General features: G+C 39.1%; 1 protein-coding gene across 4 annotated transcripts in view; it reads left to right on the top strand.

Annotated features, from left to right (window-relative positions):
• WASF3 (WASP family member 3) overlaps positions 1 to 19,303 on the top strand; it is a 62,114-nt gene extending 42,811 nt beyond the window's left edge. For 3 of the 4 annotated variants that reach the window (XM_060234760.1, XM_060234761.1, XM_060234762.1), the window contains 6 exons: positions 417 to 570; positions 5,531 to 5,648; positions 8,570 to 8,745; positions 11,389 to 11,652; positions 12,312 to 12,682; positions 14,955 to 19,303. In XM_060234760.1, the coding sequence (XP_060090743.1) occupies positions 417 to 570; positions 5,531 to 5,648; positions 8,570 to 8,745; positions 11,389 to 11,652; positions 12,312 to 12,682; positions 14,955 to 15,112 (1,241 nt within the window). In that variant the 3' untranslated portion in view covers positions 15,113 to 19,303. Of the gene's footprint in view, positions 1 to 416; positions 571 to 5,530; positions 5,649 to 8,569; positions 8,746 to 10,605; positions 10,773 to 11,388; positions 11,653 to 12,311; positions 12,683 to 14,954 lie in introns of all 4 variants that reach the window. The other variant, XM_060234763.1, reaches the window with a different exon arrangement.
• Positions 19,304 to 24,142: the final 4,839 nt, after the last annotated feature.

Below are 24,142 nucleotides of genomic sequence, written 5' to 3'. Positions count from 1 at the left end.
CCATTTGTATACCATACTATTTCTGAAGCTTATCCAAATGTCTGGAGCTATTTTTATTTGGAAGGAAGTTGGGAAATCGGATTAGAGAGAGAATGAGGACTCTGCTGTGTTTGCAGAAGTTTACATCCAATTTAGTGCTTTTGGGCAAATCTTGATGTATCCCACTATTCAAGAAGTTGGTCTGGCCTACTTTGGTTGGCTAATGTATGTCCTAATCAGATCAGAAAGGAATGTAACTGTGTTTAATCTCCAGCCCAAGGTTATGTGAACGACACAAGACATATGTAAGAACAAGAATATAATCAATTTTGCTCTTTAGATATTTTTCAATATTTTTAATTTGGTTTTGCCATTAGATTTAGATACATTCATTCATTATTTATTATTATGCATACAGCTAATTCCTTTATGAACAGTTTCATTACAGGATATCAACATGAAGAAAGCTTTCAAAAGTTCTACAATACAGGATCAGCAAGTGGTTTCAAAGAACAGTATTCCCAACCCTGTGGCTGATATTTATAACCTGAGTGACAAACCACCTCCACTGAATATTCTTACAGCATATAGGTACAGTAACTTTGTCCATTTCATCTGGCCTGCGCTAGTCGAACTTTGTATGATATAAGCTATTAAAAGGAGGCTTTCCTCTCATTGAATCATAGAGTTGGAAGGGGGCACACAGGCCATCTAGTCCCACCCCCTGTTCAATGCAGGATCAGCCTAGAGCATCCCCAACAAGTGTCCATCCAGCCACTGCTTAAAGACTGCCAGTGAGGGGGAGCTCACCCCTCCCTTGGTAGCTGATTCCACTGTTAAACAACTCTTACTATAAAAGAAGTTTTTCTAATATCCAGCAGGTACCTTCCCACCCTTAATTTAAACCTATTATTGCAAGTGCTATCCTCTGCTACCAACAGGAACTCCCTGCCCTCCTCTGACAGCCCTTCAAATACTTAAGGAGAGCAATCATGTCCCCTCTCAACCTCCTCTTCTCCTTTAAAGAGAGTAGTCATGTCCCCCCTCAGACTCTTCTTCTCCAGACTGAACATTCCCATGTGACTCACCCTTTCCCCATAGGGCTTGGTCGTCAGGCCCTTGATCATCCTCATTGCTCTCCTTTGCACCTGCTTCATTCTGTCCACATCCTTCTTGAAGTGAGGCCTTCAGAACTGCACACAGTACTCCATGTACAGCCTGACCAATGCAGTGTACAGTGGGACTAAGGCATCTTGTGATTTGGATGTTATACCTCTGTTGATACACCCCACGATCACAGCCTTTTTTTGTCGTGGCATCACACTGGCTGCTCATATTTAACTTATGGTCCACCCATATTGCAAGATCTTGTTCACACACAGCGCTACTCAGAGGTGTATCCCCCATCCAGTATACATGTTCCTCATTTTTGTTATCCAGATATAGAATTTGCCACTTGTTAAATTGCATCTCATTCACTTCCACTCACTTTTCCAGTATGTTCAGATCCCATTGAGTTCTATATCTTCTGGTGTGTTTGCTGCTCCTTGCAATTTGGTGTCATCTGCAAATTTAATTAGCCCCTTTACACCATCCAAATCATTGATAAAAATATTGAAAAGTACTGGGCCCCAAACCCTGTGGCACCCCACTGGCCACCTCCCTGCATTCAGATGAAATGCCATTGACAGCTACACTTTGAGTGTGGCTCTCCAACTAGTTCCCTATCCACCTAACTATTCTAGTCCAGTCCACAGTCCTCTGGTTTGCCCATCATGGGGAACCCTGTCAAAAGTTTTACTGAAATCTAGTTAAACAACATGAGCAGCATTCCGGTAAGCTTGTTATTCAAAGAAGAAAATGAAGTTGATCTGGCAGGACCTGTTGGGGACATATCCATGCTGACCTACCCGGACCACCAAGTTGTCCTTTAGATCAGGGGTAGCCGACAGTAGCTCTCCAGATGTTTTTTGCCTACAACTCCCATCAGCCCCAGCCATTGGCCATGCTGGCTGGGGCTGATGGGAGTTGTAGGCAAAAAACATCTGGAGAGCTGCCCTTGGCCACCGCTGCTTTAGATGCTTGCAGATTGATCCCTTTAAAATCTGCTCCAATATCTTCCCTGGGGTAGGTCAGACTGAGTGGCCTGTAGTTTCCTGGGTCATCCCTCCTCCCTTTTTGGAAAATGGGAATAACATCTGTCATCCTCCAGGAGGTCTGGACGATCATGAACAAAGGCTCTGTAAGCTCTCTAGAAAGTTCTTTGAGCACTCTTTAGTGCACCCAGCCTAGGGGATTTGTACTCATTCAGTGCAGCCAGGTGCTTCTCAGCTACCTTTCTGTTCATGTTAACCAGCAGCACAGATGCTGTGTCTTGCCTGCTACCATCTGTAGGTGAGCCTGTATTCTTTTTCCAGGAAAAACCTGAGGCAAAATAAGCATTCAGCCTTTCTGCTTTCTCTGTGTCCTGTCAGAGTTTCTCCATTTCCATCGCCTCTTTTATCTTACATTTGCTCCTCACCTGAAGATTTTCTTGTTGCAGCAAGCCTCCCTGGTCAGCTTTAGCTCACTGTGATCTTTGGCTTCTCTGCTGGCTGACCTGCAGTGCCTAGCAACCCACAGGTACTTGAACATTTCCTTTTTCTCTCAACACATCACAGAGGTCTCTATTCATTCACATTGGCTTTTTGGATCCCCGACCATGTTTCCTCCTTGTGGAAATAATAATGGCTTCTGCTTGCAAGAGCTCTTTTTTTAGGAGAGCCCACCCCTCATTTGCTCCTTTGCCTTCCAGAAGTCTTGCCCATGGAATAATTCTCATCATGCCTCTGAGTTTATTAAAGTCTGCCCAACTGAAATCTAACATACACATATTGCTACAAACTTCCTTGGTCCCCCACAGCAAAAGGAATTCTAGCAGGGCATGGTCACTTCCCCCTAAGGTCCCCACCACCTTCATCCCATCTACTATCTCTTTCCTGTTGGTCAAGTATTAAGTTGGGTATGGCCGAGCCCCTTGTAGCTTCCTTCACCATTTGATGAAGGAAGTTGTTGGCCAGACAGGTCAGAAACATGTGGGGCTGTGGACACTTGGCAAAAGTTTGTTTCCCAGCACACTTCAGGGAAGCTGAAATCACCCATCACTACCAGGTCATGTTGTTTGGATACACTGTCAAGTTATTCAGGGAGGGAAGCATCCACCTCTTCATCCTGACAGGAGGTCTGCAGCAGTCTCCAACCATAATATTGTTTGTCTTTCCCTCTCTTATCCTCACCTAGCTACTTTCCACTGAGCTGTTGCCCTGCTCCTCCAGTATTTCCTGACAACAAACCCTTTCTTCACATTCAGCACCACTCTGCCTCCTCTTCAACCCTTTTGTTTTTTTCTTGAACAACTCATATCCATCCACTACTACATTCCAGTCATGGAAATCATCCCACCAAGTCTCTGTATGCCTAGTAAATCATATCCCTCTGTCTGCATTAGAAGCTCAAGCTTTTCTTTCTTTTTGTCCAAGCTTTAGGCACTGGTACAGAGACACTCCATTAGACCCAGTCCTCCCAGGTGGGCCTCTGTTGTTTGCTCTCCATTTTAATTCCTGTGTTGGTTGTCTCCTTTTCTCATGGTGTCAGTTTAAAGCCCTCTTGATGAATCTCTCCATGTTTCTTCCAAACACATTCTTCTCTGACCTTGTCAGGTGAGGTCCATCACATGCTAGTAGATTATCGTCTAGAAAACCTAGCCTGTGGTCCCAGAATCCAAATTGCTCCTGCTGGCACCACCAACACAGCCAGTGGTTTACCTTCATTATATCTGCTCTTGTCATATTCTCCTTCCTATGGCAAGAAGGGGCAACAAGAACACCACCTGTGCCCCCATTCCTTTCAGCTTCTTCCTGAGAGCTTCATAGTCATAGTGAGTGTTAGTTTTGCTTTTCCTAAACTGCTGGGGAGCATTAAATGAGGTTGTTCTGTGAGAGAGCACCATGTGAGGGAGAGTTGAGTGCTTGGAGATTGCTGGAGAGGGGTTTCTTATGTGTGTTTTTTGTCCAGTTTGTTGCTGAGAAAGAAAGGCCTGGTTGCTTGGAGATGGTTGCTGTTCTACTTGGGGATGCTTGCTTCTACTGTTGTGCTGACTGTTGAGTCATAAGAGGGGGCTGTGAGCCTTGAAATTGCAAAGCTTCTCTTTGCCAGAGGTGTGAGCCTTTAGTGTGATTGAAGGGCAAGAGCTAAAGGGCTCTTAGCTTGGAGATTGGGCCTAGGGTAGTTTAGAAAAAGTTTAGGTAGTTTAGAAAAGTTTGCATTGTTGTGCTTTACTCCTTTTGCCTCAGGTAGCAGTTTGGTTAATTCTTTAAGTTTCAGGGTACATCAGTGGGGTATATCAAGGTATTTCTAGGTGCAAGACTCAGAAAGTGATGATGAATGCTTCTGGACCATTTCCAGTCCCCTGGGAGTGTGCCATGTTTGTGTTCCTCCCTGAGGACAAGAAGGACTACACTTGTCAAAAGTGTAAGTTGATAGAAGAGGAGAAGGTTTGGAGCATGGAGGAAAGGACTGCTACTCTTCATGAAATCAAGGAAGGAGAGGAGTTCACTAACAGAAGCCTTGATGTCCTGTATAGGGAAAGAGAGAGCAGTCAAAGGGACAACAGTGTGGTTGACTGTCTTAATGAAACTCCTCAGAGTGCTACAGCCTAACCCCAAAGGTGTCAAGTGAGATGGCACTCAGTGTCATTAGAACTAAGGAATTGATTCCAGGCCCTTGAAGTGGAGGCAGAAACACTGCCAGCGGAAGTATCACAAACACAAGGGAGATGGAAGGAGGTGGACAGGGAGATACAAAGAAATGGCACAGGAAGGGAAAGGAAGGTGTTGGTCATAGGTGACTCCCTATGGAACATTATGTGTCCAGCCCGACCCCCTGGCTTGAGAGGTGTGTTGATTGCCAGGAATTAAAATTAAAAGTATTACAGGATCCTGAAACTCAGAGGACTATCCATTTGTGATGGTCCATGTGGGAACCATGACATGGCCGTGAACACCATTGAAAGCATTAAGACTGACTATGAAGCTCTTCTATACATCTTAATGATTTAAACAGGGCTTTTAAAGCTCTAATACATGCTGATATAGGTGATCTATGATCAGGATCTCTTGCTCTTGCTTTTTAAGTATAATTGTAGAAAGCCCTAATCTGGCATTTAATCTCAGTGAGGTTTTTTCTTCTCCCATTGACATATTTCTCATTTTAATTGCACCATCCCCAGAGCTGCTGGTTGCCAGTGGGGAAAATCTTGGTGGGATGGGTGGGATATAAATCCCATAAATAATAATAAATACATTTTTAAAAATCTTATAGAGATCATACTGATACCTGTAAAGGTCAAGTGCAGATTCATGTAGGAGGTACAATTAAAATTAAGTGGGAAAAGATTAACATTACTTCCTATGTAGATTTGCCTTCAGGGCCTACACATGAGTAAACACCCAGTCTGCAGGAGGAATTGCTGTGTGTTGACTATTTCCCAAAATTTGCTGTGTTGTGTTCACAGAGATGACAACAAAGATGGATTAAAATTCTATACTGATCCTTCTTATTTCTTTGACCTCTGGAAAGAAAAAATGTTACAAGACACAGAAGACAAACGGAAAGAGAAAAGGCGACAAAAGGTAAACAGATACAACTTGAGGGTGGGAAATGCATGCATACACACAGATTCAGTCATGTTTTTGGCTAAATAGTTTACATTCTAATTATTTTTTCACATAAGAATGCCTGTAAAAGAAATTGTAGGATTTTTACTTTTATCTTTCAAATATAAATCTGTACTTTTCTATCATTTCTTTGAAAAAATCATGAGTACTTGCTAATGACAATCAAAACTTTTTAGTAGTTTTAGAAAATAAATATCCCTTTCTTAGGAATTCTTTCATTTTAAAGTTATTTTTCCTTTAGTAAATTGGTTCCACTGAAGTATACAAATGGAAGATTTTTTTTTCTTATTCAGAAATCTCTCCAATATTTCTAACACACAGTATGAATCCCAGACCCAACTTCTGCATTTCATAATGTATGAATCTGTATAGCAAGCAAGTTAAAATATAAAATGTTATAAAGCCAGTAGAAAACATCTGTTGCTTAGGTTGTATATGTCATACAACATAAGCAACAAAACACCATCCTGTTTTACTCCAGTTGATATATCTGCCAGAGGAGAAAAGTTGGATCCTAGTTTTCTTTTAACAAGTTGGAAGCAATTGGAAAGAGGGATGATTGCTTTAGGTGTGCAGGCTAATTTTACTATTGCTTCTGATAAACAAGATTTTGTGTTGTTTCTGGCTAATGTTGGCTGCACACAACAAAGATGTTTTTAAAAAATCCATCTAATTAAAAACTTCCTTTATATACTACAGAGTCAATTATTTTCTGCTTCAGTCTCTTTTCTTGTTTTTTTCCAATTGGCACAAACTACAGCACGTACTTTTATATAAAATGTTCTGCTTTGTCTATTTTAACACTTGAGTATATTTGTAAGTATTGAATAAATACATACATTAAAAGTTCAGAAATGTACCAAACATTGTAATTTTGTGTGTTATCCAGATTACATATGTGTTTTGTGTACTTACAGTGGTATAGCTGATAAGGAAAATACTGCATATATTTCAATTTTCCTCAAATTTGTTTTGTACTGGATAAAAAGCATTATTTTATTTGTGTCACACTTTCCCAGAAGTGTATCTCTTCCGAAGGTATAGAATTTGCTGGCTTGCTAGCTATTGCTTTGAAGATGGGAAAAGTCTTTGGAATTATTTTTTAAAGTCACTTTATCTGTTTCATCATCAACTTTGAGTTCAGAAATGTAGGGGGAAAAGTTTTATTTAGAACTAAGTACTTCATAGAAACTTGCATTTCTGATTCCTTTTCTAACCTGTACATTGCAGATGTTGCAAATGTCTTAACAAAGCTCTAATTTTGTTGCTGTTTGACAAAATGGGTGTTATGATTTACTTATTTAAAGATTTATGTATTTAAAGTTAATTTTCTATCTAACTAATGAAATACCTGATTGTCAGCATGGCTTCTATTACAGTTTGTTCCATCATTCTGCTTTGCCATCTACTCTATGCTTTTAGCTGTGGGTGCTAGGGTCTAGATCAGCTGTGACTGATATCTTTTAATGATAAGAAATTGGTAAATTGATTTTTCTCTTCAAAATTTCCGTTGAAAGCTATATGCATCATTTTACATATCTGCCTTCAACACAACATGGGCAAAAATGGACCATCTATGCAAACTAGCTTCAAATTCTGGTTAAAAGTTATTCCTGGTTATCTATAACCATAACCTGTGATCTTATGGTTAAACATATCATAAGAAGAGCCCTGCTCAATCAGACCAGTAGTCCATCTAGTCCAGCATTCTGTCTCGCACAGTGGCTAACCAATTCCTCTGGGTAGCCAACAACAGGGCATAGAGGCCAAGGCCTTCCCCAGATGTTGCCTTCTGACTCTGGGATTCAAAGGCTTAGTGCCTCTGAATGTTGAGGTTCCCCTTAGTCACCATGGCTAGTAGGCACTGATAGACTTATCTACCATGAATCTATCTAATTCCCTTATAAAGCTGTTTATTCTTGTGGCCATCACTACATCCTCTGGCTGTGAATTCCACATTCTAATCATTCTCTGTGTGAAGTAATATTTCCTTTTGTCCATCCTGAACCTGAATCTTAACCACAGTTAAGATAGCTTTGTATTTCTTAGCTAATATCTAACTAACTTTCAGTGACCTAAACAGGATTATTTTACTTGTATTTGGCTCCCTTCTATAATAAGCAGATAATAACGCTAGCATACTTTATGGAGTTTGTAGCATTTCAGATCATGACATTCCACAAGGTTAAGCTTCACTAGAAAAATCTTGCTGGACTGTTTTGGGGCTCTGCTCATGAGATAGAGGCAAAAGTACTGCAAAAAAGGGCCTGCAGCCCTAAAGGATAGACTGGCAGTTTATCCTGAAATTAGACTTGTATCAAGGGCTGCAGAGTGGATGAGAACAATTACCACAGTTCCTTGCTTGATCTAAGTTATCTTCGAAAGTGTCCAAGGCAGTTTATCCTGAAATTAGACTGGTAGTTATCTAGATAACCTTGATCATCTAAGAATGCCTAGAGCAATATGAGGAAGAATCTGAAAAGAAGACAGTTCTTGTTTGTTAGTAGTGAGTTATCAAAGGATATGCTTTGATGGCTTCTTAGTGAAATATTTTTTGTATGTATTATATGTAGATATTTTCCAAAAGCTTAAGGAGCTATAAAACGTGCAACCTAAAACTCATTAATAATTAACTTTAAAACTTAACCCAACTAGCAGGAGCTAAAACCAGAAAGCACAAAAAGATTTAAAATTAGCTTGTGGAATCTGGCTGAGAATGAATCAAGATGGTAAATGTAATCAAAAGTTACACATGTGGTGGTGGTATTTGACCTGCCTCATCTGCTTATCTGCTTATTTTCATACTTTTAATAGCATTTAACTTGCTGTCTTCTGCTTTTCTTTCTTTCGCATGCTTTCTCTCTGCATAATGTTAGGAACAAAAACGTATAGATGGCACAGCCCGTGAGGTGAAAAAAGTTAGAAAAGCAAGGAACAGGCGCCAAGAGTGGAATATGATGGCATATGACAAAGAGCTTAGACCAGACAACAGGTTGTCTCAAAATGTGTACCATGGAGCATCATCCGAGGGATCTCTGTCCCCTGATACTAGGTCTGTTTTCAAGTATGTTTATAGCAAGCATTCAGATACTTAGTATCCTTCGATTTATTACACATTAAGCATTTAACTGTAGAAATTGAACAGGTGCATCTCGAAATGATAAAAATATGCTGTAAATATGCTATGTGTGTCTGTTGACTATGTCTGTCTTTTCTGGATTGACTTGTTACACTGATATAATCAATTCAGTAGAAATGTTTTTCTTCACTATATGATTACAGATAATTTCAAGGCAATTGGGTTTTTGTGGGAGAAATTTGGCTTAATTTTGGTGTTCAAGAAGCAGTGTTTAAACATAAAAAGAAATACACTTTTTTCTAATAATTGATCCGAATAATAAGAAATTTGTTCATATGATATTAAAGTTGTGTTCAAAGGGGAGCTACAGAAGAGTTGGGTGGGATCATACAGAACTTTTTCCATTAGTGATAGTGTTTTCCTTTGGTGTGAGTGAAGGTTCTTCCACAGATACAAAAAGAAAACAACACTGTCAGTGGAGAAGTTGTTTAGGATCCTACCTGTTACTTTTCTTTAGAGCAAATTGATTTAAGTGAGAACATTTCCAAAGCACAGCAGAATTTGCATTGGTGCTCCGCTGACTTTGAGCTAAGTGGGAGGTCTCATAAAGAAACCAGAAAGTTCAAGTTGTTTGGCTAGCAGTCCCATGACTTCTTCATATTAGTTCTGCAAGTTAATGTATTTGGGAGCAAGGAACAAACACAAAAAAGTGTAGGTTAGCATAACTTCAGTTTCACTATCATCTGTTCCTTATGCTGCCTTTTACAACCACAGGCCAGGAAAGCAATCAGAGTGGTATTTGCAGGTCAAGAAGTCTTCAAGACTTTAACTACTGTGGAAGCTAAGATACAAATGGAAATTACCTGCTATTTCTAATGTTCATATTCAGAATTTTTAAAATTATTGTAGGGGGGGAAATATTACACAAAGTTGTACAGGCTCCCAAAATGTGATGCTTCAGTGTTCAATTAATAGTATCCAATTCTTTACAAATGTATTACTTTGATTATTTTTTCTTTCCTTTTTATAATAAGTCAGTTTTGCTAATAGTGGTACGTTCCAGTTTCGCCTATGATTCCATCTGTATTGTCTGGATGCTTTGTCTGCACTAGGGCAAGACTCTCAAATATTTTTTATAAATAGTGTACAAAATGTGCTGCCGTGTATTCAGCTTCTTGCAGATTTTGTAGGATGGTACTTCCTTCTCCTGCTTCGGTCTGCTGAGCCCTCCCCTCCCCCGTTTTCTTCTGGAGTAGCAAACTGTCAGCAATAGTGCAGGGGAGAAAGTGGGAGTCTGTATCGGGACAGGAATTGGCAGAAATTCCTCTTTCCACAAAAGAAAATGTCATTTCATACACAAAGCTGCATGGTTGGATGCCTGCTGATGCATCTTTTATTTCTTTGTAAAATTATTCTAACTTTTAGCAAGAAAATGTTTCTGAAATTATGTTAATATTCCTGTCACTTAATAGCAAGTTCTGCTTTCTTGCCATTATAAGAATCGCATCAAGCACCCACCCCACTCATTATTAACTGAATTGATTCACTTCCGTCATAGGCACAGTGCTGTCCTTCAACTTAATTTACTTAAGGGTTATACCAACACATTTCTCTTTTATCTTTTTCTATAGTGTGAAAACTGTGCCTCGTTGTGAGTAAATCATGATCAATGTATTGTAAAAGCAGCTTTGTTCTGATGCAGAGCACTGAAAACATAAAATAAATCTTGATTATAAAAGTCCTTAAAATGTATCTGTTGGAACTGGAAATTAAGTTATTTCCTAACTGGAAGCCTAATTACAATGCATTTATATTATGCCCACTGTGATTCAGAGAGAAAGACACAAACTGAATCCAAGCCGGCACCAGCAAATTAATGTGAGGAAAGTAAGGACAAGAAGAGAAGAGTGGGAGAGAAGGAAAATGGGCATTGAGTTCATAAGTGATTCAAAGAAACAAGAGCAGGCAGGAAGGACAAAAGAGGCCAAGATGCCCAAAGGGTTTGTCATTTTGTTTTTCTCAAAGCTCTGGTGCTTTGTCGCTTGCCTGGCTAATGTCTGAATATGAACCTCAGTTTTACTGACATCCTTATTAACCAAGTAACAGCTTTGGCGCAGTTTGTCTTACTAATGCAGCTTTTTTTTTGCAGCTTAGGTATTTGAATTGTCCATGGGCCTCTGTTGATGAGCACTAGAAACTTTGTATCTTTATGAGCTCCATGTTCAGCTAATGGTTCTTTCTGTCTCTCTAATCCAACTGCTTATTTGCAAAAAGCCAAACAAACAAGCAACTTCTACAAGATGAAAGCCTTGAAGTTGGTTTGTTTGGCAAAAGATAATATTCTGAATTTATATCTTTCACTTTTCTTCTTACTATCCTGACGCTGTTATTTACCCCGAACAGTTAACCTTCCATAGTAGTTTTAAGGGCTTCTGTGTGCCAGGCAACTCGGTCAGTATGAGCATTCAGATCCTGTGAATATGAACTGTGATTTGCTGTCGCGTTAATAATTGTTGCTACCTGTTTTGTGGCCTGCCAAAAACTGAAAAATTTTAAGTAGGATATTTGCAATTGATATTTCATTCAAGTTTTCCCCTTCTCCTACTTGAATTTTAGATCCCATGTCTCAGATGTTATCAACTACTCGTATCCTGCTACTCCAAATCATTCTCTCCATCAGCAGCCAGTGATGCCTTCGTACGGAGCAGGAGATGGGTCTCAATATATGCTTGCAAACCAGGGCCTTGAACATGAATATAGGCCACCTTCCACAACAATGCGACACGCTACTTTAAACAGACCTCAGCAGCCACCTCCACCCCCACCCCAGGCCCTAGATGGACAACATGGCACTGTACCACTCGCACCAGCAGATTATGGGTAAAACTATTGTTTTCACCCTGGTTGATGTTCACAAAAGTCCATGTCGGGGATGTGCATGTAGTATAACTAGGTTGCTCCAGTAAACAGCTTTCAGGCTGGGATAAACAGCTTTCAGGCCTCCCCGCTTGGGAAGGGTGGAATAGAGATCCAATAAATAAATAAAGTAAATAAAATATCCCAGCAAAGTTGGGAAAATGGAAATTACTGTTTCCCAGTGGTACACTTAAGCTGCTTAATGTGAGGAAAAGAGAGGACATGTTGACATTGAAACTGAGACATAGAATCATAGAGTTGGAAGGGACCTCCAGGGTCATCTAATCCAACCCCTGCATCATGCAGGAAACTCACAAATACCTCCCCCCAACCCCTAATTGAACATGTGTTCAATTTGCCTTAAAGAGCCTAAATGCTTTTTTTGTGTGTGCATTATTGAATGAGTAAGAAGACACTGTTGGAAACAACTTCTAATGTATACTGATTGCTCAAGCCTGTCCTGGGAAAAGTTCAGTTGTTGGGAAAGTGGAGACAAACAGCAATAGCCCAGCATTTGCACACAGTCCAAACAACAACGAAGCCTTTGTTTACAGGTGCACACTGCATATCTGCCGACTGACACTTTTTGGTTTAACAAATATTGTGTTCTATTTTGTATATAGGATGCTTGCAGCTCAGATGGTGGATTATTACAATCCTTCAGGACCCCTGCCGCCTCCCCCTCCACCCATGATTCCTTCTGCACAGACTGCTTTTGTTAGTCCTCTCCAAATCCCTGTGCCACCTTCCCATCCTGGACTAGTGACTGGATCTGTGTATTCTGCTGCTCTTCATCCACCTTCTACTGGGCTTGTTGTTACAGCTCCCCCTCCTCCAGGCCCGCCTCCTCCCCCTCCAGGCCCTCCTGCTGCAGGATCCTCTCTCTCATCCTCTCCGATGCATGCTCCTGCAGTGGCTGAGGCAAAGCGACATGAGTCCTCACAGTCCCCAGTCAGTGATGCTCGAAGTGATCTGCTTGCTGCTATTCGGATGGGTAAGTGTACACTAAAACATTCCCCAACCTGCTCTGTGTTCTTGTGTTGAACTATTTGGGGTTTTTAACTGCACATACTCTATCTGCCCTGAGCCTGTTCTAAAGGAAGGGCGGGCTAAAAATAGAAATAAATAAATATCACTGGTCTGTGAACAGAGTATTGTATAGTGAAAACTAGAGATTAGCATTCTAGTCACTCCTGTGCTTTCATAGCTTCCTATTTTCCTAACATGTTTTTGTGCACAGTGTAGTGAAATTCATGTGTATGTTAATGTGCCATCAGGTTGCTTCCAACTTAGGGGTGACTCTATGAATTAATGACCTCCAAAGCATCCTATTGTTAACAGCCTTGCTCGGGTCTTGAGAGAGAAAGCAAACCAAAGGCTAGGATTTCCTTTGCTGAGTCAGTCTATCTCATGTTGGGTCTCCCTCTTTTCCTGCTGACTTCAATTTTTTTTAACATGTAGGATTTTGTAAAGAATTCAGATGTGGCTCCTGGTTCCCTGTGCTAATGGCAAACACTAGCTTGCCATTCTGTAATGACCTAGAACACACATTGGGTTCTTTCAAAAAGCCAGGTTCATTCATGTCTCATGATGGGATGGTAGCCAAAATTACCTGCAGCAGGTGAGATGTGTTCTTATGAATTCATCACAACTGAATTAAATAATCGGCAGGTAAATGGTTGTTGTTTACTCCTCAGGAAATAATATTTCAGTTGTGATTCAGTGTCTGCTGATAGCATATCAGAAGTATAAGACTGGTAAGATTATCGCATTATCTGACACAGTGCTCAGATACATCTCTTATTCTATATAAATAGTATATAAATAGTGTTCGTTTTGGGAAAGTGATTTCTACTGCTAGAAAGTGTTGAGGGTTTTAATTTAAATTAAGAGATCACTGAGAAAGTTCTAGCTATTGGACGTATCTGAAGTATCTGATTTCAACTCATTCTTTGCATGTGATTATTCCTTTTTAAGGAAAGCTGATCCAAAATTTTAGTATTTTATGCAGAAACTGAGTGTGGATATTTTTTTAAAAAAAATTCCATTACCATACAGCTTTATACAATTAAATGGAAGGGCTTTGGAAATCTAGAGAAGAGGTTTTCCTCATCTAAAAATTCAAAATCTGCATCTGTCCTTTAACTGGGAGAGTGGAAGGAAAGGATTTAATCCCTTTCTTGTCCCATTAATTCAGTTTATAGTTGCCATAAAAAATATCAACCAAAACTTGTAATATCCTTTCAAAAACTCAGCAGCAACATAGAAATAGTAAGAGCCATTTCAGTGTATTGTTCTGTCAAAGCGGCCTTTTCGTATAAAAATCATAGTAGAAGTTCAAAACTTGAAAGTAGAACAAACCATTGCAGTAATGACTGGTAGGTATATTTGTGTGTTTAAACAGGGTGAGACTAGCAAATTGTCAATAGCAAATAGCATATAACATTCAACACACCATGTAGTTATGCTGAGACATTCTGCATATTCAAAGCATAAATTAGGATTTGAAATAAGTGTATGGATTCTGTTAATGTGAAATCCACAGAGATTTAAATTATTTTTTCATGGGGAAAGACGTTTGTTTAAAGAATACCAGGATGGCTGTTTTCCCTGGTAGACCTCAGTTCCATTGAGAACTACAATGACCTCTGAAAAAAACTTGGACAGTCAACAGGTAATGCAGCTGAATCATTGAATTCCTTGTTTACAAAGACAGTGGTTGCATTCAGAAATCATGACAAGCAGAAATTGGACATGAATTCAGCTCATTGCTATGCTTTCATGCTCCTCTTCACCCATCCACTTCTTTTTTATTTTCTCATCTAGGTTCAAAAATTCTTGGTTTGACTTTGAGGGCTGAATGCAGATAATTCAGCAGACTGGAGTTTGTTTACTTACAGTCTAATTGCAGTTTAGATTTCCCAGTTTGCAGAGTAAGCAGATTCCACTATGCCCGAGATCTAGCTGTTTATTCAGATGTCATGGTGAACTGTAGTTTGATCAAACTAGGAAATTTGGAATCGAGCATCATCTTTGAAGTGAGGTGGGCAGAACAAGGAAGCAGGGAACCATGGCAACAAACTGTGTGTGTAGCCAAACTCAGTGTGTTGTGACACATGAATGCAGCTAGTATTGTATCAGGATAATCTATGAATCCTGCCTGTAAATGAACAAATTTTATTTACATAACTTTTTTCATAATTTTGTTTTTTAATTGTGCCAGTAAAATGTATTACAGGATTTCTTGTCTGATTGCCATCTTATAGGAATTCAGCTGAAAAAAGTACAAGAGCAGCGTGAACAGGAAGCTAAGCGTGAGCCAGTTGGAAATGATGTGGCCACAATTCTTTCCAGGCGCATTGCTGTGGAGTATAGTGATTCAGATGATGATTCGGAATGTGATGAAAATGACTGGTCAGACTGAGGCTGGAGCACCAAAGCATTCTAATGGATTTTGTTACGAATTATCCATGTGGGCATGGATGTATGTTGAACAAGTATCCTAAATTGCTAGTGTAGTACCTTTCATGGAAATGTTCTGTTTATGAAGATCCCCAAATTTGGTTTGTCTTTAGTATTTACTTCATAATACTCAAGTGCCGCTGAATGTAGCAAATCATGTGACCAAAGGGAAAGCAGCATTTTTCTTTATATATTTGTTTGATATTTTCAGTATCCCTTGGTTCTTTTGAAACTGGTTGTTTAGATCTTGCTGGAGGTTAGTTGTACTGCTTGGCAGGCCAACACACTCAGGTTGAAAATCTCATTATTTTGTGTTTTTGGTCTAACTTTGCTAAATTCCTTAGACTGACAACAGTTAAATTCTTTTGGTTTTTTAAGCCCTATTCTCACTAGCATGTTGTGTGTATGTTCATTAATATTTACCATCTTAACTAGACTTTTAAATTATTCAGGGCTTTGGATGGGTTGAGTTAGAAATTGTATTCAATTGTGTCTGAAAAGGACTGGAATATATTGGAATGCTAATCTGCTCCTCCAGCCATCATTATTTGTTTAGACTATTTTGATTTCATAATATAAAAAAATCTAATTTACTTCAGGCACACTGAATGAATGTTAAAACTGAACTCTTTTTTTCTTAGGAATAACTGATGTTGACATATATGGATAGTTTCCTTATCTCTTCCCTGTTCTTTAGAAAACAAGAACAGTGTTTTTTTGGTGCTACCACTAAATACATCCTCTAGATTTTATTGCTATAGGCTTCAAATCATCAGTAATATAGATAATTCTCATGTACAGTTACAATATTGTGTGTGTAACATGGGTAATGTAATGCCATTGTCAGCTTAAGGGTGCATTTGTATCATCATGTTTTATTCTCATGTGCCCCCTTTTTAAAAAGTGGCTTACAACCCTCACTTTGTGTTAAGCTTATACATCAAGAAAATTTCTGTAGTTTTTGTTCCATTATTCACATGTTATTTATAATTGAGTATAATACTAATCCCCCACCCCCATTGGCTACAGTTCCAGATACTGTAATGCTGCTTATATTGCATAGCATAGGAAGTTTGGAAAAAATCCATTGAAAGCTGCTGTTGCACAGACTCATGTATATACTGATTGAGACTTGTATGTGGGGCATTTGATAAATAACAAAGCAAGTAAAAACTGTATAATTCCACATCTCATATGATTAAGTACTTTGAGTTTGACCAAAAGGTTAAGAGTTAGTTATCCATTTTTCATTTGAATACTCCTTCCTTCGTTTCATTCCTTTCCCCCTATACCAGATGTAAGGCATTTGAAAATTCTCTCTGAACAACTCGGCTGTCCATCTTATCTTGGAATGCTCATATACTGCATTTTAACTACTTGATAGCTATTTACCTTAAATACAACTTTGGTATAGAGAATTCTTGCCACATCTGTCTGTAGGAATAAGTGAGAGGGGGACCTTATAACTAGGTGCAATGCCCCTTTCCACTCACAGAGTGCCCACCGCCCTCTAAAACCTCTCACACAAGTTCTGGTTTACACATAGGTCAGGACACCATACTTGCCACCCTTCTTGTCTCTTAAAATAGAGAGCCATGGCTATTTCACACCTCAGATCCTCTCACTCACAGAAACATCAGCTGACAAAGTAGCCCAGCCCCCTTTAATAATAGGTTCTCACTAAAACACTTCACTGAGTAATTGGGGTAGGAGGCTTACACACTGTTCCATTCATAGCTACCACCATTTATTTATATCCTAAATATATATGTATACTGAGATCTTTACTTGTGTGTGTATGTTTCTTTCCGAGATACACAGCCTACAGCGTTAAACAAAAAAGCTAATTTTTATTTGTGGTTTGAACATAACACTGAAGAAAGTAATGTGGAAGTTATATATAGCTTCTGTTGAACTTATGAACTGTTCCCCTAATCCAGTTTTTTTGATCTTGTCATACAGATTGACTCTTTTAGTCAGCTAGCTTTAAGCTGATCTTCACATTAGCTTCGCTCAGTCAGATGCACTTTTCTTTACCATCTCACCCTCCTAGGTGCCACCTCCTCAATTGCCCTTTTCCAGCAGTTTCTCCCCAACATTCCATCAGCTCTCATTGGTCATTCTTAGGGAGAGGTAGAACCTAACCTGTCCATCACACAAGGGTCCAAGACATATTGTTGTCCCAACCAATAGTACTCCCTCCATCCCTGTTTCTTTCTGTCACAACAAAAATGGTGGAATGTAATGAAATAATGGGATTTAAAGCTCACATTTAAATATACATATAGAATTATCATCTTAAAATTATTTTAAGAGCACATTCCAAGTTTTGTACAGCACAGTGTTCATTGTAGAAATAACGAGCTTCATGCAAGTCACAAGCCAAACCGAAGAGGCAATGAAATTTGAACCAGTATTCAGCCCCAGAAATTTTAAAGTTATTCCATTCATGATTAGGGTCTCCAGCTAAACCTAACTACTACCCTTGTGGAAATTAAACAGTGTAGGGGGAAAAATGTATTTCTGAGCAATGTGACAACCTTAAATGGATTTGCCTTTTTTCAGAACAGTGCATCATAGAACTCACACTTACAAAAAGGAATTTAAGAATATAATTTTGTTTGAAGATGGAAACATGCTTTTTTGTTCAGTACAGAGTTTCAAGTTTATGCAGTCATTTTCACAATATTAGTACTTTATATTTAATACATGTGCTTTGCCTTCTTGGTTGAGGCAGCCTTGCATGATTTCAATATAAAGGTATTAGTACTTCACTAAGATAATGACTGCCTACACACTTGAAGATGGTGGGCAGGTCAGCTGAGAATACTGCCTGATTAAATATGGCAAACTGGCCAATCCTACAAAATTAGCTACAGGCTGGATAAAGTACCACACCAGTCAGTAAAAGCAGCTCCTTGTGCTGATCTGTGCCCAAATTATCTGTCTCCATTCTTTCCCCTTGCTGAAGGCACTACAACACCTAATGAACAAGACTTCCTTTACATACAGTGTGGAACATATTTATTCATATTTCTAGCAGTCCTTTGCTTTATAACATGTAAAACTGAAAATAACATGTAAAACTAAAAAATTTTCCTGGTAAGTTCTTTGTCTCAGGAACTTGCATATTCTTTTGTAAACAATTAACCAAGTTGGACTCCCACCATGGGCAATTTATATTGTAAGTACATATATAACAAGAATTGCTTTTACTCTCTTGATTAATTCCCAGAGAGAGTCTGAAGCTTGCTCTATACTGAGTAGCATCTCCATAAACAAAGCACAACTGTAATTTCTGTGTAAAAATCCTTAGCACTTTCCAGGTAGGTACTCATGTTGCCTTAAAATAAGGTTGAGAAAATTTACTCCTAGCCTTGCATATAGAACTGAAAGTGGTTCATATGCATGATACAAAAGGACCCTGTCATTGAGGATGGTTAATCATTTACACAGGTGTGAATTCGTCTGTTTTCTGAGAATTTCAATGCTGAATTATAGGAAGCAAAGGTGGTTGTGATTAATCTAGCAAGTGACCTGATCTTTCCACTCAAAGTACTGGATTCACAATGGGTACAGATCTTCAGTGGCTACTTTTGCTTCATGCATTCAGTCTTGATGTTCTTTAGGATAGCAGCAGAGTTGACAGTTGGGTATTGCTCGAGGATGGCAATCATAGCAATGAAATAAGTATTGGTTGTGAAGGTACCAGTACATTCTTTTGATGGAACCGATGTAGTGCTGTAGGGCAGGTAATACTGTTGCATTTCTCCTCTGTTAGTGTCAGGATGTAAAATACTTTTCTGAGAGGTTTTCTATTAATTGAATAAAACATTCAGATGTCACAATTGTTTCAGCTGTAGAAATATGAAAAATATATTTTAGCACAAAATGAGTGAATTGCAGGACGTTTGTATTTTGAATTAACTTTAAATTACTACTGAATAAGTGATTTTGGAATTGATGAGGTTTCATAGGCAGGCAGTTTTTTTTCTAAGCTATTTTTGTCATCTTTCAGTATTTCTTTAATAAAATATGTATTTTAAGTTTAGTGCTAAATTTACACTAACTTTTATGTTTATATATGTTATTCTGGGTTATGTAAAAATTTACAGTTATGAATAAAAGCTCATTTTTGGACTTTGTATACTGATATTTGTTTATGCTTTTGATTCTGGCTAAAAGCCCCATGGCGTAGAGTTGTAAGCTGCAGTACTGCAGTCCAAGCTCTGCTTATGACCTGAGTTCTATCTTGGCACAAGCTGGATTCAGGTAGCCGGCTCAAGGTTGACTCAGCCTTCCATCCTTCCAAGGTTGGTAAAATGAGTACACAGCTTGCTGGGGTAAAGTGTAGATGGCTGGGGAAGGCAATGGCAAACCACCCTGTAAAAAGTCTGCCAAGAAAACGTCATGATGTGACGTCACCCCCATGGGTCAGTAACAACGCGGTGCTTGCACAGGGGACTACCTTTACCTTCAATGGAAATGTGGTATTCTGCTATCATGTTGCAGTTTAAGTTCTTAATACTGTCGTATTTCACTAGTCTCCAACATCTTTGAAGACAGCCATCACAAATGCACATCTTTGTTACATTATTTTTATCTACCTGATTACGCACTGAGTAAAAGCAAATTGCATATGTTCACTTCTCCCAATTAAGTGAATGGCTTTTCAGCTGCTTAATCTCAGTTAGGTAGTGCCCATATATTAGCTTCTCTTGCAACAAGTGTTAGGAGATGGGAACATTTAATGTGTGTTAGGGTATTTTGAATGGTTAACAACCACAGGAAATAAAAAAGTGGTATGGTGACCAAATAAGTTGGCCATCTCTGATGTGGGGAACAGTGGGTATACATAGCACATGTAAATGTTTCATTTAAAGTACCTGGGTTTTGGCCTCTGTGTGACACAGAGTGTTGGACTGGATGAGCCATTGGACTGATCCAACATGGCTTCTCTTATATCCTTAAGTACATTTAAGCACTCTCAGCTGAAGTCTTCCTTTGCCTGAGTGGAGCTCATCTACAGGTGCTGTATCATTTTTTGGTAAGGTTTTTAAAACAAATATAGATGGCTTGTGGAGTACTTTCCAAAGCAGCAGCTAAATGTTAAATGGGCAAGATTCTGTGCAGCTGGGAAAGCTATATTTCTGTAGAAAGACATTGACCTCTGGTGGCCAACTGTGGAAATTATATCTCAATAACTATAACAGCGGTCAAGAAAATCCATTTCTTTTTCTGGTTTTGATATGACCTAGTCTGATGCAGCACGCAAACCTGGGTTTTTTGTGAACCCTGGACAGTGCCAAAATCCACAAGTGACCGTTTTGGGGTTGAAACCAGTGGCTTGCACTTTCTGTGTTGGAAAGTTGGAGGCTTTTTCTCTAACCTATTTATTTATTCATTCATTCATTCATTCGCATTTATATCCCGCCGTCTCCGCAAGCGGACTCAGGGCGGCTAACCTAAAGAGCCCTCCTTTGATGAAGTGGCTTTTCCTCCAGATTCAGTGAATTCCTAAAGATTCTGTTAAAGGAAGGAGTCCTGGGATAAGTGGAGGCTTCAGACTTCCATAAGTGGAGTGGTAGGTTACAAACCAGTGATTTTATGTATGGGTGTAAAAGTCAGACAGTGACGAAAGTTGACAGGAAGAAGGCTGATAAACTGGACTTGAAGGAGAAGATCGCCCTCTGCATCTACTAATCAGTCACCTTGCCTCTGCATATACAATGGGAACAGAGGCCCTCAGAGATTATGTTTGGAAAATCGAGACTTTTAGCCTCATGCAATAACCAAAGTTTTTTTACACGCAGAATGAAAGGTAGTTTAGGAAACAAAGACAGGTCAATCTCTTCCCCTATTGCTTTGCATATCAGCATTAATAGGCAATAAATTGTAAGCCTACATGAGAACAAAAGGGGCTAGAAGAGTAGAAAACTGGAAAGGTCATGCAAGAAAATTGCAATTTTGATCCTTTTCCCATGGGGACTAAATTATCTAGCTGTGTTTCTCTTTTTGTCAAATGCATTTTCCTCTGCCATTAATTAGGGCTTAGCTCTAGGCATTTCATAATGGCTTTCCGTTTCCTTGGAGGAGGCAGGTGCAGGCAACAGGGAAGAATGAGGAACATACAGGAACAATAAACATGTTCCACAAATTCTATTGTGAGTTTTCAGGGTGCAGTGGGGGTGTGGCGGAGAGAGATTTTTAGACCTCCTGTGATGAGTCTGCTTCAGAGTTTTGAGGCAGAATTGCTCTCAAGCTACATTTGGGGGCAGAAATCTGGGACCTTACAGTTTAGAAAAGGATGGCTCAGGTTTATAAAACAGCATGGGGTGGGAAAAATGGTTAGAGGGAGTTTATCTCCTTCACCCATATTAGAACTTGTGGGTGTCCAGTAGGTACAGGATGGACATCAGGAAATACTTCTTTACTCAACAAGTAAAATTTTTTGCATTTGCTACCAGTGGAGATAGTGATGGCTTGTGAGCATAAGTGACTTTTAAGAGGGTTAGCCAAATTCATGGAGAAGAGGTTTATCAGTTGTGCAACTACTATGTAAAATGCTATTAACATTAGAAGTTTGGGACGAGATTTGGAATAACTTGAAAATAGCTCCTCTATAACTACTTTAAGATTTCAGTCTTAAAATTATGACATTTTGTTATCTCACCCCTTTACAAATATATGTCAAAAAATGTACAACCACATTTCTGGAGATGCTGTAAACAGATCGGTGCATATATACATTGTTTGATTGACTGTTCTAAAATTCAACTATTTTGGAGAAAAGTATTAAAAGAAATACAGGACAAAAACTTTTGACTCCAGAAACACTGCTTTTAATTTCAAGAATTGAAGTAAAAGCCTCTAATATAACTTTTAAAAAAATGTCATTGCTTCTATTTTCAGCTACAATAGTGACAGCTAGCAAATGGAAAGCAGAAAAAGGTCCCAGTTTAGAACTCTGGTATAATAAACTCTGGAAAATATATGTAATGGCTAAATTGAATGATATGATGAAACCAACAGTTTTAATTCTCAAACAGACTTTGTAGCAATATGATTTTGGATATTAGAATATTTACATGGCCAAACAGACTCCAGAATTAATTAATACCTTATACCAGGGGTGGCCAAACTGTGGCTCAGGAACCATGTGTGGCTCTTTCACACATTGTAGACATGGTAAAATTTGTTTTTTTAAAGCCATGAGAACACCAATAAGCAATTTTATATAAAAAAGAAGAAATTTAATGAATAACGTGACAAGATTTAACCGTTTGCCCATTATGATTTGTTCTAGAGAGATTTTTAATATTTTATTTCTTTTGTTGGAAATATATCTTTTATGTTAAAATTATATCCTACCTTTCTCCCCTCATCAGGCCCATCAAGGTAGAAATATATTAAAAACATATCTTAAAAACCATTAAAACCAAATACTGGAAGATTTCAACTACCTTCACATTGACTGGGTAACCATGTGCACAAGTCATGCTATAGAGATGAGATTCCTAGACATCATAAAGAACTGTGCACTGGAACAGATGGTCACAGAGGGGTAGTGGTCTTGGACTTGGTTCTGAGAGGGTCTCAAGATCTGGTGAGAGATGTAGAGGTTGTTATACCAATTGGGCACAGTGACCACAGTGCTATTAAGTTCAGCATTCAAGTCAATGGAAAGCTACCCCTAAAGTCCAAAATAGTAACATTTTATTTCAAAAGATGGAACTTTACAGAACAGTAAAGTCCCATCTTTTGAAATCAAATGGGGAATAGTAAAATGTAAGTTTAAGGGGAAATACAAGAGAGTCAAATCAGTGAAGATGCTTGGAAGCTAAAACCACACTAATGAAGCCCAACTAGGCTTTTCTAACCTGTGGAATGCATTCTATGTGGTTAACAGGGCAAGTCAAGGAAGCTATAAAAAGTAAATACGGTAAGCTTCTTTTAAAAAGTGGAATGTCTGCTCCAATTATTTGAACAGGAGGGACCAAAGGCTCTGGCAAAAAAAAGCTAGGCATGCAAAGAGAGATTTTTGAAGAGCGGGTTGCTAAAAGCATCAAGATAATCATTTTTTAAAAATCTATCTGGAGCAGGAAACCAGTCAGAGAAGCAGTGGAGCCTTTGGGTGACAAATCAAGGGATTGCTAAAGGATGATGGGGAGATGGCAGAGGAGCTCAATGACTTTTTAGCATTTGTGTTTACTGTGGAAAGTGGGGCCTGTACCCATACCATGGCCCCTATTTTCATGAAGGGAGTCTGAAGAACTGAGCCAAATTGAGATGCCCAAAGATAATGTTCTAGAACTATTGTGCAAATTAAAAGGAATAAATCTCTGGGTGCTGATGGCATATACCTAAGAGTTCTAAGAAACTCAGATGTGAGATTGTTGATCTACTAACTTGTATGTGTAACATCACTAAATTCAGCCACTTTACCAGAAGATTGGAAAGTGGCAAATAGGGTTGCCAGCCCCCAGGTCCCAGACCTTTGACAAAGTACCTCACCAAAGTAAACTGAGGGTGAGGTCAGACGTTCAGAAAATCCTGCTACGGGCATGAGTCGAGTCCGGAAACATGTCGGATTTTAAGCAGTTGTCCAAACGTCAGCATCTGCGAATGGTGGTTAGCTCGTTCGAGTCCCGCGTTGAGACGACTGGGGCGCGGACTAATTTGATACTGCTTCAAATCCGGAACAAAATTCTTCTGACGGTTCCTGAGCGGAATTTCTCTGTTTGAACACTCCATCGTTGGCGACTCGTCGGAAGCGCACCACCGCTTCCCTCCCAAAGCCCCCTGCAAGTGATATCACTGCGCCAGTGAATGAGCGAGCAAATGTTGGCTCAATAAATTGTTTACCCATCCCTATGTCCGGAAACAAAACTCACTTTTGAAACTAGATGTGAACTGATTTGAATTCCTGGGGTTTTTTCTGCATGCGTAGTGCTCGTGCTGGAAAAATAGTGCCAACGGACTAGCAAAACTG

The sequence above is a fragment of the Heteronotia binoei genome, chromosome 3 (assembly GCF_032191835.1).
Source record: "Heteronotia binoei isolate CCM8104 ecotype False Entrance Well chromosome 3, APGP_CSIRO_Hbin_v1, whole genome shotgun sequence".
Classification (NCBI taxonomy): Eukaryota; Metazoa; Chordata; class Lepidosauria; order Squamata; family Gekkonidae; genus Heteronotia; species Heteronotia binoei.
The sequence above is the reverse complement of the archived record's forward strand: the minus strand, read 5'-3'. Positions and strand labels throughout refer to the sequence as shown.